This window comes from Eulemur rufifrons, chromosome 4, assembly GCF_041146395.1.
Source record: "Eulemur rufifrons isolate Redbay chromosome 4, OSU_ERuf_1, whole genome shotgun sequence".
NCBI classification, from domain to species: domain Eukaryota; kingdom Metazoa; phylum Chordata; class Mammalia; order Primates; family Lemuridae; genus Eulemur; species Eulemur rufifrons.
The window spans coordinates 63,193,068-63,211,699 of record NC_090986.1 but is presented as its reverse complement, the minus strand read 5'-3'; the positions used below and the strand labels follow the sequence as shown (position 1 = coordinate 63,211,699).

Sequence of the window (18,632 nt, the reverse complement as noted above, 5' to 3'; positions counted from 1 at the left end):
AGAGTAATCCTTGATTATGCTACAATAACTAGTAAAACCTGAAATAGCTTTACTTAACACAATAAAGGGTCAATTCTGTTTTAGTCTGTCTGACCTGCTATAGCAAAACTACCTTAAACTCGGTGGCTTATAAACAACAGAAATTTATGGCTTATAGTTCTGGAGGCTGGGAAGTGCAAGATCAAGGCACTGGCAGACTCCGTGTCTGGGGAGGGCCCACTTCCACATACACAGCATCTTCTCCTCACTGTATCCTCACATGGTGGAAAGGGGAGGTATCTCTTTCATAAGGGCACTAATCCCATTCATAAGGGCTCTGCCTTCATGACCTATTCACTTCCCAAAGGCCTCACTTCCTAATACCATCACCTTTGAGGTTAGCATTTTAACATATGAATTTTGGGGGGACAGATTCATACAATAACAATTTCTCACTCATGTCACTAATTGATGAAGGTCACAGCGCTCTCCCTGGCACTCTCCTCCAACCTGGAGTTCTGGTCTACTTCCATCATGCAACTCCACTTCTTGGGGCTCCTTGCTTCCAGCCCCAGGATGAGAGAGAGCCTGGGCACATGAAGACATAGCTATTCTTAACTGCCTCACACCCCTGGCATTCCCATGGGCAAAAAACTCAGGCACAGGGTCTCAGCATAGCCACATGGAAGGCTAACAAATGCAGAAATGCAGTTTTTCTGTGTGCCCAGGAGGAGGCAACGGTGTGATGAACCAGCATTTCTCTGCCAAACAGTATGGAAACCTGATACATGACAAAATTGACAGCGTAGATCCCTGGAGAAACTGCCAACAATTAATAAATGATGCTAAGAAAAAAATAAGGAAGCCAATTTCTTCTCTATACTGCACACAAGCAAATAACTTTCAAATGTATTAAAACTTTAAATAAGAAACATTAAAGTGATATATGAGATTATCTTTATATCCCAGGTCTTTGGAAAGAGTTCTTAAACAAAACAAACATAGACAGAAATGATGGATAAAAATATATCATAAAAAAAGAGAAAAGACAAATGACAAACTAGTAGAAGATATTTGTAATACAGATAACTGACAAAGACTTGATATCTAAAATATAGAAAAATTATATTAGTCAATTACTACAGAAATACAAATAAATTAATAGAAAAAATGGGCAATTGATTTGAATAAACATAACACATAAGAGAAAATATGTATGGCCAATGATTGAATAGAAATAGCTCTACTTCATTAGTAAGTCATTTAAATTAAAATTTAAATCACAAGAAAATTCCATTTCACAACCATTTGATTGGAAAAGTGAAAAAGTCAGAGAGCATTAGGTGCTGGCAAGGAGGAGGAGTAATAAGGAATCTTTTCCACTACTGCTGACAATCGAAATTGATACAAAAGGACTAATTTGACCCTGTCGTATGAATTTAAAATTGTGCATACCCATGAAATAGCAATTCCACTTGCGGGGAAATTCTTGCGCATGTGAACTGTGGCTGGATACTTCAACACAGGTGATTACCTTAAAAATACATTGTTGAGTGAAAAAACAAGATTCAGAAGAATACATGTAGTATACCATTTTTTTGAAGTTAAATCAAGCAAATCTAAGTATATTGTTTAAGAATCCACACATACATGTGTTTAAGGATCTGTACTATAAAGAAAAACAAGGGAATGAGGAAAAGAGAAAATTTAGGGTAGATGGATACCTTTGGGGGCGTGTTGAGGGAACAAGGTGGAGTGGATACACAAAGAGCTTCAGGATGCCAATGAAATTGGATTTTTAAAAGTGGGTGATGGGTTCACAGGCATTCATTTTATTACGTAATAAGATATTGTTAGCATAAACATTTTTATGCATCAAATATTTAATTTTTAAAATTAAAACACACACACACACACACACACACACACACAGAAGAAAGAAGTACTCTACAAACTGACCCCCATTCAGGAGAGCTGTTAGTTTTGCAATTGCGAATTGCATAAATTGCAAAATTCTGCTCCTGTGCAAATGGAGCCAAAAGACTGAGAGTATATGTTCTCTTTTTACACTTAGTCTGTAGTGAGATCCTCTGTCCATTTAAAATTTTGTTTCCTTTTTACAATTACCCAGAAGCCCCTTCCAGTATAATGTATCTCATTTTTACATTTATTTTCACATCAAAATTCTGTTTTATTTTTTCCCAGTGGCCAGGTTTTATCTGCTCTTCCTAGAACCTCTAGGCAAGTTCAAATTCTGCAGAATCTTACTACAACATATGAGGTAATTTCTCCTTAATTTGTGTTTATATTGGTTTCATTTTGTATAAGCATTGGGTGCCATCTTGCCTTCTGTATGTTGTATGACTTACATGTATCTGGTATGAACTCCTCTCCTCATAGCCTTCTCCCCCTTCCCAAAATAACATGCTTTTGTTGGTTCCCAAAATCGAACTTTCTTCATTTGTGCTATTGGATTTTCAGTCAATTTCATTATGGTACCTAGGGATTGAAAGTGTGTACTTACAAAGATGCTATGGTAACAGAAGTTTGATAAAACTTTGCTTATAAAACAGTGGTACTGAACCAAGGAGTATGCACCAAAAACACAAGGGGAAAATTATTAAAATTTTCATGCCTTGGACCCAGAATGTCTAAAGTGTAGAAAATTGCCAAGTGTCACAAAATATCATGATGTAAAACTGATGGCTCCATGTTAGTGTTCTCCAAGAAGCAGATGTCAAGTCCAGATTAGAGGTGCAAACAATTAGGGGAATACTTGTGATGGATAAAGAAGAGGGAGCTGGAGATGGCAGAGAGCATCTTCAGACCACGATGCAGCCCTAACACCCCTGCAGAAGGGAGGATTTTGCACAGAGACCCTCAGACTGCAGGGCAGTTCCAAGGAAGCTGAAGCTAGGCCAGTGGTAAATCCATAAGCCAGTCACGTGTTATAGGAGCCCCACATCTGGGAGGAATGGGCCTGGCTTAACACACCCACAGTGTGCAACTACTGACTGGCTGTAGCCCTGGGGCAGCATGGCCTCTGCTCCTGGTGGATCACCAGGGGCAGCAGCTGGGAACCCCAGTCAGCTGTGCTCCTTGCAACAGCAGAGCTGAGTGCATTTTTATGGCCACCAACACTGTGGTAAAGAGGAAACACTGCAGGAGGAAACATCAGAGATTTATAATTTTAGTTCTTATTCTGTCACTTCTTGGCATATGATTTTAGACAAGTGAGCTATGAGCCTTCATTTCTTCTTCTGAACAATGAAAATAATAACATTTGCCTAGTCTATACATCAAAGTGTTATTACAATTATCAAAGAAAATGAGTGTGAAAGTGCTTTGAAAATGTACAGTAAAATAGAAAAAATATAAATCTTATTGGAAGGCATTGCCCAAAAGCCATAATTAGATTTTTAAAATAGAACAATGTCATGATAATAATTACAAGAGCATGAAATTTTTATTATATAAAATCAATGTTTAATCAACTTTCTTTCTAGACAAAAATCTCATTTCTCTTTTAAACACCTTACATACACACTCAGTTTTACAACTGAGTCATCAATTTATTATTATTCATTCATTCATTCATTCATTCATTATCTCATCAAATATTTACCGAGGATCTGATAAGTTCCAGGTCCTCTTTAGCAACTAGAGTTACAGAGAAGAATTTAAAAAGCTCACTACAAAATAAATGTTTATATTACCATGTGTGTGGTTGAAGACCAGTGGCCAGGAAGTGTCCTTTTCGTGTCCTTACAGACACAACTTTTATGACTCTAGCTACAGATGAGCATGATGTGAATAACTCTTTTTTTATTTTATCAAATTTTCCCCTTAAAACTGTAGATTGTTCTCTGGCGGCCGGTAATAGCTGACCATATTGAGAAGAAAATGGAAGTCCATTTTTTTGTGAATGCATCTGATGTAAGCACTGTGAAAGTCCATTTAAAGATGAACGGCATTTTATTCAGGTAGGCATCACTTAATCCATATTGAGCAGCTATTATAAGCACCTATTATGCGTTTGACTAAGGGCTGGTATCATTGCCTCCAGGAAAAATAAAATATGTTAAACATGGCGTCATAGAAGTCACTGAAATGGACTTGTGATAAAGCCCACAGTCCAGCTCTGTGACCTTGGACAAGTGGTTTAACCTCTTGTGACCTCTGTCTCTTATCTGAAATGACGTTAGACTCCATGATCGGTAGAGCCTCTCTGTGCCATTCATCTTGGTAGGCTTTGTGGTATCTCTTGAAAAAGCAGCTGCCGAGAGGGATTTAGCTTTTGCTAATTCTTCCTTCACAAAGTCAGTGAACATTTCTGAATGTTTGGACCCAAACTAAAACGTGTTAACAGGTGCTCTGACTCTGCATAGATCCTGGGTTGGAGGCTGGCACTGTTATCTACTACTTGTGTGACCCTGTGGGAATTATTAATATTAAACTCTCTCTACCTCAGTTTTGTAAATTAGGGATAAAATTAGCACCTATTGTGTGTATTAAATTATTTCATTTTTTAAAAAAGTGTATCTGGTGCAATTTCTGTTCAGAGCCCACACTATCCTTTAGGATCCTCCTGCCCGTAATATCCCCTCCATAGCGACTGCCCAGCCACCAGGGTCCTCCTGCTGGCCCAGCGCCTTCCCTGAGACCATGCTCTCTTCTGTGCATCAACGGGTAACCTCTAGATAATATGCTATAATAATTATTAGTAATATACTGTTTTCCAGGAACTGTGTTGAGCCTATCTATACATTGTATCATTTAATCTTTATTTAACCCTGTGAAGAAGATACTATCCCCATTATGCATATAAAAAAAAAACCCTCTTATTTATAAACAAATTTTTCAAGGTCAACAGATAGAACATGGCAGAGCCAGGAGTCGAATTCAGAATTTTCTGATAATAGAGCCATGGCTTTTATCCGTTAGCCTAAATAGAAGTAAATAAACCTTTCTTAATATGATAGCTACTTTCAAATTGTCCATCTTAGGTAATAAAATTACCTTAATTCAATTAAAATATTTGCCTAGTTAATAGATGTGGTGCTTCAGGAGATAAATTAAATGCGATCCTTTCCCGTACCTTTCCTTGTCCTGCACTTCCATTTCCTTAGCTCTGCAGAACACCTGGTGCAGGTTAATGGAAAGCAAAACAAAAAGAAAACACTTTCTGCTTCTCCTTGATCTTTTACTGAAAACAGAATAATGCATTGTTACTCTGGATTGAAGAAAGGTACATTAATCTATATGTTCACGTAAAAGACACTGGAGAATCACAGTCGAGAAATATTGATAATGGTGGGAAAGGGTGAGTTTTTGGAGGTCCTGAAAACATACCTCGTAGGAGCTACTTTTTCTCCAGTGCTACTTTCTAGACAAAATTTCATTTCTATTTTAAACATCTGACATACACATCCAGTTTTACAGTTGAGGCATAAATATATTCATTCATTCATTCCTCGTTCCTTGTCTCATCAAATATTTACCGAGCTCCTCAGAGGAGCTACTTTTTCTCCATGTAGGCTCTGCTGAAAGAGTTTGTTAATTCAGTTTATCACAATGTGAGATGGTGGTGTTTTTAGCTTGATGAACTGCTTCTTAGATTTTTTAGCAATTTTTCCCCTGTGCTAACATGTTATGCCTGCAATGAGCCGTGTAGGAGGAAGGTGAGTGCTCTGCTTGGAAACCACCTCACTCTCTGTTTCATCACCTAGGGTCTTGCTGGAAGATGTGGAAACTATTATTCAACAGCAGACCTCCAACACCACGCTCAGCCCTCGGGCGTCCTCATCGTACTATGAACGGTATCACCCACTAAATGAAGTAAGCCATCACACCGATCTTTAAAGTTACTATTTTCGTTTAACCAGTGTTGCCATTTCAGCCAGGGAAAATTATCAAAGAATCATAATTACCGGAGGATGGAAAAAAGAAAGATCACATTTTGGTTGATTACACGGTGGTGATTCATCCTTTTGTAGTTATCTTCCCCGGGAAAATTGCATCGTATTTGGTAAACTGCAGGAGGTTCGTTCACTGCTGAGAGTATCTCTAGCTGCTAAAAGTAACACTACATGCTAAGGAGCAACAGGAATTAAAGGATAGGGCCTTTTTATTGGAACTGCCACAAAATAAAAATTATCAGTCCAAGTAATCATGTTTCTTTGGAGCATTGCCCTAATTTTACTCTTACTGAATAATTGCCAGATTACCTCACTGAATTAAAGAAATATATTCACTTATACTTAATATACTAGAAATAATTGTATTTTATTCCTCTTAGGAGGAAGCTATTTAAATTAATAATAATAATGCCTGTGTTTTAATATTAAAGAAATTGAATTTTCTTCTATTAGTACTTACAGGTTCCACTTTTTCTAGAGTGAACCTGAATAGGACGTTTATGTTTAGTTAGGATCTCCATAAGCTTTCACATAATATGCTGAAAGCCATTTCCCCATATTTGTTAGTTAAAAGAATAAATCCCTTGGAAGACTTTCTCTTTTGTGTAGCATACTCTAAGTAATAAAAATATCTTGATGCCTTTTGTTTTTCATAAGCATATGCTGCTATATTGCCTAATGTAAGTACTTTTATCATCTTTGACGAAGTGCCCAGAAACTATTAGAGCCCATATCCATATTTTTAAGACATCTAAGACTTAGGTAACAAGAATCAATTTTATATTTAATCTTTAAAAGCATCTGTTCCTTCCCAGTTAGGCATTAATAAACCAGAACTCAATCTGTTTCTAGAATCAATGTGCCTGGCTGATTGATGGGGGTCTTAAAATTGCATCCCTCTCATGTACCTCTCCTGCTCTACACCTACCTATTCCACCTAGACCACTTCTCTCCAGCATCCATACCAGCACTGCATGAACAGACTTGATGCTAAGAGGCTACGTAGGCATGATTTGCAAAACGCAGAAGGTGAAAATGTCACTGCTATGTTAAGTTTAGAGAGAGGGAAAAGCCTTAAAAGGAAGTATTTTAAAATATATTGTAATTATGTTGTCAAAAAATTATGTTTTCTTACTGTATGTTTTCTTCCTGAGAAAGAGTTGAAATGATACAGAAGGAAAAAACAAGCACATGACTGTATTAGTTTGCCAGGACTGCCATAACAAAATACCACAGACTGTGTAGTGTAAACAATAGAAATTTATTTTCTCGTAGTTCTGGAGGCTAGAAGTCCAAGATCAAGGTGTTAGCAGGTTTGGTTTCTTCTTTAGACCTCTCTCCTTGACTTACAGGTGGCTGCCTTCTTGCTGTGTCCTCCCTCATATGGTCTTTTCTCTGAGCATGTGCATCTCTGTTGTCTCTCTCCGTGTGTCCTAATCTCCTCTTTGATTAAGGATACCCATCAGATTGAATTAGTGTCCACCCTAAGGGCCTGATTTTAAATTAGTCACCTCTTTAAAGGCACTGTCTCTAAATACAGTCATTTTCTAAGGTATTGGGTATTAGGACTTTCATATACAAGTTTTGATGGGGGACACAATTTAACAAAACAACTATGACATTCCAGAAAATATTTTGTACTTCTCTCCCCACTCCCCACCCCTAATACTTTCCAAAAAATTCAAAGGAACCATGACAATTTTGCTCTCAAAAAATTCCTCTAAGTGCTTCTTTCCCTTTAGACAGTGATCTCTCTATCAGTCCTCCTTACAAGATGGCCCGATGGGCAGGAAAGGTTCTTTTGCCATCGCCTGCACCAGGAAATCTTAAGTAATCCACTGCAGGGAGAAAGAAACAAATGGCAAAAAACTACTTCTTAAGTGGCAGGGGAAAAGAGTTTTTTAAAGGATGTTACCTTCATTACCCCATGTTAGCTTGTAAAATGAATAAAATTTGTGAATAAAGATGCCTCCATACAACACAGCCTCGTTGGAGGAAATCTATGAACTATCAATGCTATAACACAAATTAATTTCATGTAGTTGCTCTCTCAGATGTAGTCATGCCTAGAAGAGTAACACAGGAAATGGGAGTTCCAATGAGGAAATCCCTGATGGATAAATTTCTGACAGTCCAGAACTGACAGGTTGGTACTCAGTGACAGATGAGCCTTTCAGGAGCCTCTTAATTCTCAGCGTGGGGCCAGCCACTCACACATCCCACTCATGCTGGTGATGTTACTCTCAGAGAACCCGAGGGTAAAAGATGCTCCAGTTTCCATCAGCTAGGACTGCTGTTTGGAACCACTTCTAGAAATGTTTCCAGAGATGAAGCCAAGGTTTGATTGTTCCTATTTCAGAAGGTGGAAGAGTTTAAATATGGCCCCTGGGAAGTTGGTCCACATAAAACATGACCAAGTTTAATCTCAGCAATCCCCAAACAGACAATAATTCAATTTCTACTTTGAACTGGGCACTAGCCTAAAGTCAGCCCCAGAATTTCTTTTTGCTTTTTCCTTCCACTATAATTGAGGTTCCTTGAGAGAACCTCAACTACCACTGGATTTCCACCCAGGAGAAGGGTCTAGAATCAAACTGCTTCTCAGGGTAAAATTGTTTTTCTCCCTCCAGATTGTCCTCACCTTATCTCTCATCATTCTACCAATCTCACTGTGCTTGCGTAGATCTTTAATGGGAAACAATGATACTTCCATTTGTCCTGTGTAAAGACAGAGCTCCCTTAATCTTGAAAAATGAATTTGGTTAATGTCCCATATAAATGTAAAGTCTTAAATGAATGGTAAAAAGGGTTTCATACACAAGGCAGGAACTCAATATTATGAGCCTTTGAAAATAACTTCCGGGGCTATAGTTTAAAGATTAACTTTCCCTGATTTGTTATAAGTTTCTTAGTACTTTTTTACTCTTTCTCTAAACCTCAACACTTACCAAAACTTTAATTTTGTTAATTTCTCTAAACAGAAGAAATACCTTCCCCAGGAGTTTTAGTTTGTCATTCCTAAAACATACCAAGGTTTTAAAGGAAACTCCTTCCTTTGAAGAAGTTGTTTACTTCCTTTGGTCAGTGAAATGCTTTGAACTTGCTCTGTGACTAACTATTGGTTTCCATTTTGATAGATCTATACTTGGATAGAACATATGACTGAGACTTATCCTGATATGGTTAAAAAAATCCACATTGGATCCTCATATGAGAAGCATCCACTTTATGTTTTAAAGGTATGTTGTGGGGAGAATCATTGATCTTTTAACTTGAAGGGAGGGACTAATTCTCTAGTAGTGATCATTAAAACTTGGTTTTTTTTTTAAGTTCTGGAAATATTTATATTACAAATGTTCCTAAACTTTAATATACAGCTATTTAGAGGTTGGCGACTGTGTTTAAAATTTTTTCCTTTAATATTGTGGTGTTGGTCTAACAGCAGAAACCCCAGTTCTAGAATCAACTGTCTCTGTTTATGTGACATTATATAAGCCATTTAACTTTCCTGGGTTTCAGCACCCATCTGCGTAAAATGAAGGAAGTGGTCTGCATTATTTTTCCAGTCCCTGTTTTATTTACATCGACATGACTTCTGACTGACTTAGTCCAAAATTAAAGAAGAAGGAAGGAAGGAAAGAAGGAGCGGAGGGAGGGAGGGAGGAAGAGAGAGGAATCTGTTATTGGACAAACAATGGTTGAGCTTTTGTTATTAATTGTTTTAATTGTACGTAATGACAGTACAGATGAGGGGACTTCAAAAAGTCCATAGAAAATGGAATTAAAAGATAAAAATAAAAAATAAAGACTTTATTTCTCACCATAACCTCCATCAAGTTCAAGACACTTTTGTAAGTGACGATACCAGCCATTTAGCCCATCCCTAAAGAATTGAGGGGCCAAGGAATTTAACCATGTCAATGCAGTCTTTTTCACATTATTACCTGAAGAAAAATGGGTGCCCTTTACAGACTTTTTAAGATTAGAAAAATAAGAAGTCAAAAGGAGTCAAGTCAGGACTGCGAGGTGGATGTCTTATTTCCTATCAAAACTCTTGCGAAGTTGTCTTTGATGAGAGGAATGAGCAGGAACATTGTCATGGTGGAGAAAGACTCTCTGGTGAAGCTTTCCTGGGTGTTTTTCTGCAAAAGCTTTGGCTAACAGTCTCAAAACACTTTCATAATAAGCAAATGTTATCATTTTTTGGCCCTCTGGAAAGTCAACTAGTAAAATGTCTTGGTCATCTCTTAAAACTGTTACCATAATCTTTGCTTTTGACCAGTCCACTTTTGCTTTGACTGGATCGCTTCTGCCTCTGGTATATAAACCACATTTTCTTTATCCATTCATCTGTTGGTGAACACTTTACATTGATCCATATCTTGCTTATTGTGAATAGTGCTACAGTAAACATAGGAGTGCAGATATCACTTCGATATACCGATTTCCTTTCTTTTGGGAATACTCAGCAGTAGGATTGCTGGATCATATGTTAGTTCTACTTTCAGCTTTTTGAGAAACCTCCACACTGTTTTCCATAATGGCTAGAATAATTTATTTTTCACCAACAGTGTGTGAGTGTTTCCCTTTCTCCAAATCCTCGCCAGCATCTGTTATTTTTTGTCTTTTTGATAGTAGTCATTCTAACTGGGGAAAGGTGATATCTCATCGTGGTTTTGATTTGCATTTCCTTGATTAGTCTTGTCAAGCTATTTTTTATATACTTATTGGTCATTTATATGTTTTCTTTTGAGAAATGTTTTTTTCAGATCTTTTCCCCATTTTTTAATCAAGTTATTTGGTTTTTTGCTGTTGAGTGTTTGAGTTCCTTATTTATTCTTGTTATTAATCCCTTGTTGGATGGATAGTTTTCAAAGATTTTCTCCCATTCTGTGGGTTGCCTCTTTACTCTATTGATTGTTTCCTTTGATTTTATCTTGATGTAATACCATTTGCCTATTTTTGCTTTTGTTGCCTGTGCTTTTGGGGTCCTACTCAAAAATATTTGCCCTGACCAATGTTGTGAAGTGTTTCCCCAGTGTATGCTTTCAGTAGTTACACAGTTTCAGGTCTTACATTTAAGTCTACTCCATTTCAAGTTGATTTTTGTATGTGGTGAGAGATAGGGATATAGTTTTATTCTTCCCATATAAATATTCAGTTTTCTCAGCATCATTTATTGAAGAGACTATCCTTTGCCCAATGTATGCTCTTAGTGCCTTTGTCAAAAATGAATTGGGTGTAAATGCATGGATTTATTTCTGGATTGGTTCTCTATTCTGTTCCATTTGTCTATGTGTTTGTTTTTATGTCAGTACCATCCTGTTTTGGTACTGTAGGATTGTTCTTTTTGGTCAGGAGTGCTTTGGCTATTCAGGTTCTTTTGTGATTCCATACAAATTTTAGGATTGTCTTTTCTATTTCTGTGAAGAGTTTCATTGGTATTTCAATAAGGATTGAATTGAATCTGTAGATCACTTCAGGTAGTAAGGACATTTTAACAATGGGTATGGGTATATTTCCATTTTTTTTTCTGTGTCCTCTTCAATTTCCTTTGTCAGTGTTTTGTAGTCCTCATTGCAGAGATCTTTCATTTTGTTGCTTAAGTTTATTCTAAGGATTTTTTTTTGTAGCTATTGTAAATGAGATTGCTTTCTTAGTTTCTTTCTTAAATTGTTAGCTGTTGTTGTATAGAAATGCTACTTTTTGTATCCCTTCAACTTTACTGCATTCATTTATCAATTCTAACGGGTTTTTTTTTTTTGGTGGAGTTTTTTCTAAATATAAACTCATGTCATCTGCAAACAAGGATAATTTAACTTTTTCCTTTCCAATTTGGATGCCCTTTATTTTTTCTCTTGCCTAATTGCTCTGGCTAGGACTTCCTGGTACAGCTTTTGAAACCACAGTAAGAGCTGAACAGCTAAACCCAGGGAAGGATAGGAACTAGGGCAATGCTGGGGACGTTTGTGGTAGGGCTCATATTATGGCTTCGTCTCCAATCACCATCCATTTGGTTATTTATTTTCCATTGCAAAATTTTATAGGAGAGAAGCTGATTAACCTACCTAGGACTAGATGTCTTCTCTCTTCAATAAAATGACCTTAGTAAAGATCAGTGAACATAGCCACTGAGAAAATTTTGGGAGCCATGAACATGATAATTCTTGCCTGTTACAGTTTCTAATTCTGTAGTTCTTTTTTCTTTTTCTTTTTTCCACCACTATCTCAGTTAAAATAATTAAAAAGAAGCTCTGGAAAAGTGCAATCATTAGAAAAATACATTTGCTTTAGGAATATGTAATTTATACACAGTATCCCAGCATTATCTAAATTGAGATAAGTGATCCTTTTCGGTCATCCAAAGATAAGACTTTGAGTCAGAATGTCTCGGTTTTTTTTTTTTTTTTTTTTAATTTGACAGAGTCTCACTCTATCACCCTGGATAGAGTACAGTGACATCATTGTAGCTCACTGCAACATCAAACTCCTGGGCTTAAGCCATCCTCCTGCCTCAGCTTCCTGAGTAGCTGGGACTACAGGTGTGCACCATGACACTCGACTAATTTTCCCATTTTTAGTAGAGACGGGGTCTCACTCTTACTCAGGCTGGTCTCAAACTCCTGAGCTCAAGAGATCCTCCCACTTCAACCTCCCAGAATGCCAGGAGTACAGGCATGAGCCACTGTGCCTGGCCAGAATTTCTCAATTTTATTCTGTCCTTGACAAGAACTTGCAGTACAAACTCAAGGCAGACATATGAAATGTTGGGTCCCATTGGTGGTTGAGTTGGTCAATCAGATTGGATCCATGTAATCATGCTATATCCACCCATGACATTTGCTTTCAGTTACTATGTACTCCTTGGAGCAGGTGTGTCTGGAACCTGGGTGCACACATTGGAAAATCATGCATCCTATATGCGTTAGCCCTACTGTTACTTGATCAAGGATGTGTGTATAATGTGAGTCTCTGGGGTTTAGCCATCTTTCCAGTGTCAGAACCAGTGCCAAGAGAGTTTTCTCAGCAGTTAGAAAGGTCGAGTAAGGAAACCCATACAATTTAGGATTTTCTTCACATTGAGTAGATTAAATCAGGAAGATAGTTCTCTTTGACTGTACAATTTGATTATTAGTGGCCAATGCCATTTGACTTTCTCACTTACTTTCTTGTTGAATACTGCTAGCTCCAAGTTATGAAAAACCTCCTGGAGTGGTGCAGATGGTAATCTAAATATTTCTTGTCTTGGAATTGCAAGTCTACATATTTGTTTGATTTTATAACACTCTTCTCCCTTCCCTCTATACCCTAAAATTGTGTTGTAACTAATTTTTAAAAGCAAATAAATTATGATCAGTTTTGGAGGTGTTCTTGATAATTCTTCTAAAGACATCAAAGACTATCATTGAGGAAAGGTTGAGAATTCTTATTACAAAGAATTAGCAGCTTGTACCAGCCCACCGTATTGTGAACAAGGCCTCTATCCTTGGATCTGCTGGTAATCAGTTTGTGAGAAGTTAGATGTGTGCTTCTTTTTGTGGGAAATGAGGAAATAACCTACAGATAAAAAGTAAGCAGTCTGGGGAAAATAGTGAGGGAATTTCTTCTCCTGATGTGTCTCCATACCTCCATGGAAGGCCACCCACCGAATACACACCCATGTACCTCTAACTGAAGCATGAAGATATGGCCCGAAGTACTAGTTCTCTGGTTTCTACTTCTAAACTTCCATATGCAGCTCTGGTCTGACTGGGTACTTGTGGGAGGATAAAAAGCTTTAAATCAAGAGTCCTGGCTTCAAACCTCAGTCCTGACTCACACCGGCTTTATGATGTTAACTAGTGTCCCTTAATCTCACCAGTGTTTAGATTCCCCTTGAGAATTCTCAAAGGCATACAGAAAACAATGTGTACAGCAGAGATTTGTTGAAAGTATTAAAGATAAGCACTATATAAACGAAAGTTATTATCATGAGGCTTACTGTTACTGTTCTTGCTATTTTTCGGTTTTCTTTGAGTAGGTTTCTGGAAAAGAACAAAATGCCAAAAATGCCATATGGATTGACTGTGGAATCCATGCCAGAGAATGGATCTCTCCTGCTTTTTGCTTGTGGTTCGTAGACAAAGTAAGTATCCACATTCACTTAAGCCCATGTTTCTTTCTTTTTTTTTTTTTTTAGAGATTAATGTCATATTTATTTATTTATTTATTTTTTATTTATTTCATCTTATGGGGGATACAGAATTTGAGGTTACATACGTTGCCCCTGTACCGCCTGACTCCCCAAGTCAAAGCTCCAGGCGTGTCTGTTCCCCAGACAGTGCACGTTGCACCCATCATGTAGGTATATATCCCTCCCCTCCCCACCCCCCCTTCCTGAGTCAGCACCTTCAAGCGTGACCATTCCCCAAACGGTGCGCAATGCACTCATTATGTAGGCATACACCCATCCCCTCCCCCCACCCCCCACCTCAGTCTGATATCTGATTGGTATCATTCCCAGATGTGTATTTAGGTGGTGATCAGGGAAACCAATTTTCTGGTGAGTACATGTGATGCTTGTTTTTCCATTCTTGGGATACTTCACTTAATATAATGGGCTCCAACTCTCTCCAGGAGAACCATAGAGATGTCGTATCTTCATTATTCCTGTAGCTGAGTAATATTCCATGGTATACATATACCACAGCTTACTAATCCAATCAAGTGGGACCCAAATCACCTGTCTCAGAATCCACTGAGCTGTTACTAAGATGCATTTTCCCAGATCACATCCTAAAATTATTGACTCAAAATCTCTGAAGATGAAGCTTAGGAGTCTACAATCTTCACAAGTTTCCCAGGGTGACTTAAGTTTGAAAACATGACTTCAAGCATTTAGGTCACCCTAAATATTGTTGGTCTTTTCCTTTCTACATTTCTGTCTGCAGTTAAACATTGGAAAACAATTAAGAAATTGTATGCTGATTGTAATGTATTTGCTGTATAGAAGAAAGGAATGAAGAAATTACCTAATTTGGGTCCCAATTAATTTCCTGTTCTTTTGTTTTTAATTATCCAGACATTTTTTGCCACATTCTGCCCTCACGAGTTGAATATAAAGCACACCACTATAGAGTCAACTATGTCTTCCCATATGTCATAATAGGGGGTTTTGTCACTGAAGGATTTTGCATCAAAATGCCTTATGTAAGATTAACAGTATGTCATAAAAGTAAAAAATATAGTGACTACAAACCTCGACAATAAATGAAAATGGTAAAAATTATGCTTCAAAAGGGCATATATGTTCTTTACATTGACTTATACAGAGAGCCATTGCCACAAGAAAAAAATAACTCAAAACACGTGTCCTTCAGATAATAGTTATTGCAATCTTTGTATTCACAAACACACAATAACACAAAATAGATGCATTAGGAAATTAAGAGATTGCCACTTAGATCTTTCTTAATAAATGAGGTACATCGAGGTAAAACTATTTCTGCCTTTGCTGGGTCTTGACAAATACAGCATTCCTTCTTATCTTTATTTTCCTGCCATCTTCCCTTCCTCACTGATGAGAGCTGCAGCCTCCCTGAGTCTACTGGGAGGTTCCCAATCCCAAGATACTGGCAGTATCTTCACTAAATGAGCATGGTTCCCAGTGACTAGACTCTTAACACATCCCAGTCATTTGATGATCTGGAACCTGCCCCAAGTTGGGTAGCTTGGTTATTTTAGGTAATGAAGGGAGCAGCAGTTGGTGGAGAGAGAAAGGCACAAAGCAGGAGAAAAAGAATATTTATTTCCCACTCCATTACTGAACTTGAAAAGGGCCAGAAAGAAACTCCATTCATATTGGCTCCAATTTATATTGGTGAGGTTGTCCCTTATTTCTACCCTTCTCAATGTGACACCTCTTCCCTCTTATTCCACATCCTATCTTCTACTCCACCCAGTTGCTGAATATTTGCAAGATTATTTATTCCAAAAATATTTATAAATTGCCTCTGAGGTTCCAGACCTTGGAAATACAATGGGGAGCAAGATACAGCTTAAGGATCTTACACTTGAGTATTTTGCTGATGTGAACCCAATTTGTGTAGCCCGAATGAACATAATCAATAAGCTCTTTTTAATGAACATTTAGAAGCTCCATTCTTGCCTGCCTAAAACAAATCCAGATCATCTGACTCTCATAATGGTTCAAACACTATAGGAGGAAAAGTAAAATAAAAGGTTTAACTCTAAAAAAATTGTGTGAGTAGATGTTATGCTTAAAAGTGAAGCACCCAGCCCCCAAATGCAAGTTGAAATCTTAACTTTTTCAGTCTCTCACTCCCTTCTACAATTCAATAAGGATTTTAAAAATCTTATGGTTCAGTCTCAGCTAGGGGAATCCATAACACTTCACTTTGGGAAGCTTGAGGCTGGTCATTTCTTTCTATACCTCCCATTCATGTTCTCCCAGGAGGCCAAATTCAGATCCCTTCTATTTCTGCAAAGGCAGGGGCTGTGACTGACTTGTGCATGACTGCATCCCCACAGCCAAAACCCAGCACAAGTTCTGCCACATTGCGGCAGCCCAGTGAATATTTGTTAACCATCACAACCTGCTAAGTATTAATACTTTTTTCTGCTAAACTGGCTTTTCTCACTGCTAACCTCCATCTATACCTCTGTCCTGGAGATTTCTCATTTAATTGTACAATTTAACTCTGCAACCTCAGGGCTGTCATGGAATTCTTTCTGCTGCTCCTCACCTTAGCTGGCAGGTGACTTGCTAAGGATCCTGCTTCGTGGTAGCTCCATCAAGTAGATGGGCTGTTCTTTCTTTCCCATCACCAAGTGCCGAGAGGCCAGGAGGAGTGGATCCTCATTCTTCTGTCCTGACACGGCCACTGCTCTCCTTCTTCTCTGAAACTTGTATAATCTGGTTGAACTCTTACCTTTTCTCATCGCTGTCATACATTGACCTCCAAATAATTTCCTGGTACCTGAAACATGATTCTTTATTCCCTTCCAACTCTTGCCATCATTCTGAGTGAATTCAAAGTCCATACACAAGAGTCATCTGACAACACATCTTCACAGTTTCTTAATCTTTGATCTACTCAACCTCACCTCAACTCCACTTTAGCAAATTTCTGCAATGGCCATCCTCTGGATCTCAGAAATAATATTTTCCCTGATTTTTAGATCCAGGATATGGCTATGGACAGCAACAAGGAAGGATAGAAGAAACCGAACAACCCAATTTCTTAATCTCTTCTCCTTTTACTTCTCTCATTCCTCACACCTACTATAACAGTGTTTTTTTATTTTGTTTTTTTTTTTTTTTTTCTCCCACTTCAGTAGGTTTCCAGTCCCTGTATAAACCTACTTCTTTCTAATTTATCAGCCCCTTTACGGGACGCTCTTCCTCTACTAACTAGATTGGTCCCATCGCAAACTCACCTGAACCTCAGTTTCTTGCTCCCTTGACCTGCCCTTCAACAGACCTGCCCAAACATCTGACAGAATGAACCATCCTTTTGGTGAACCACCTTGTACATCCTGCTGTTATTTACTAACATACTTGTAACGTTGAATCAATGCTCTTTCCTTTCCAACATACCACTTGTATTAGCTTTTTGAGAGCAAAGACCACCTCTAAAGTAATTTTTTTGTTCCGCATAACCCAGTATATTGTTTGGTCCACGTAATTGGTGCTCAACACCAACCTTGTGGAATTTGCTATTTAAATTAATGCTGCAGGTTTAGACTGAAAGACAACTTGGGTCCAGAGAAAACCTGAACAGTACCTACTGTTAGGCTAAATGCTTTATTGCTTCTGGGTAAGGTCCGAATTATACATAAATACATACATAGAGATTGAAGTGAAAACCATTCTTGCTATATTTCTAACAGTAATAAGAGTGACATTTTACTTTAAAATCTTCCCTAGTGTCTTATATGCCTTTACGTACTACTTTATTCTCTGTCAAATGGTTATTGATTAATTTCTAGGTAGGAATTGTTGCTGTTGTTTAGGACCATATTACAGACAAAGCTTTAGTGCACCCTAGGCAAAGAGAGGGGAAGAGCTGGGCAATCCTTGGCCACAGGCCCAGCTGATAGGAATCAGTCAAGTCCTTCTCTCCCACCCTCTCATCCCTCATTCTTACACTCTCTTCCCTTACCCTCTGTCCTCATCTTTGTTCTTTTTCTTTTATTCAGATGCTTCTCAATTTATAATGGGGGTATGTCCCAATAAACCCATCATAAGTTGAAAATATCATAAATCAAAAATGCATTTAATACATCTAACCCAACCTAACATCATAGCTTAGCCTAGCCTACCTTTACCGTGCTCAGAACTTACATTAGCCTACGGTTGGGCAAAATCATCTAACACAAAGCCTGCTTCATTATAAATTATTGAATATCCCATATGATTTCTTGTATACTGTACTGAAAGTGAAAACCAGAATGGCTGTATGGGTACTCAAAGTACACTTTCTACTGAATGTGTATCCCTTTTGCACCATCATAAAGTCGAAAAATCGTAAGTAAAACCATTGTCAGTTGGGGACCATCTGTAGTAGGACAGTGATTTCAATTATGTTCCTTGCCTTGTTGGTAAATCATACCTTAAGCAAAAGTTTATTTATTGTCTTTTGTGTGTCAGGCATGATTTCTTCAGCTACTTTGGAAACAGTTTAGAAGTTTCTCAAAAGAGTAAGCATAATCTTACTATATTACCCAGCAATT

At 37.8% G+C, this 18,632-nt stretch overlaps 1 protein-coding gene across 2 annotated transcripts in view; it reads left to right on the top strand.

Annotated features, from left to right (window-relative positions):
• CPB2 (carboxypeptidase B2) overlaps nucleotides 1–18,632 on the top strand; it is a 41,835-nt gene that overhangs the window by 9,850 nt on the left and 13,353 nt on the right. For both annotated transcript variants that reach the window (XM_069467682.1, XM_069467681.1), the window contains exons 2-6: nucleotides 2,185–2,260; nucleotides 3,838–3,962; nucleotides 5,709–5,817; nucleotides 9,035–9,136; nucleotides 13,918–14,022. In XM_069467682.1, coding sequence (XP_069323783.1) covers nucleotides 2,185–2,260; nucleotides 3,838–3,962; nucleotides 5,709–5,817; nucleotides 9,035–9,136; nucleotides 13,918–14,022 — 517 coding nt within the window. The remainder of the gene's footprint in view (nucleotides 1–2,184; nucleotides 2,261–3,837; nucleotides 3,963–5,708; nucleotides 5,818–9,034; nucleotides 9,137–13,917; nucleotides 14,023–18,632) is intronic.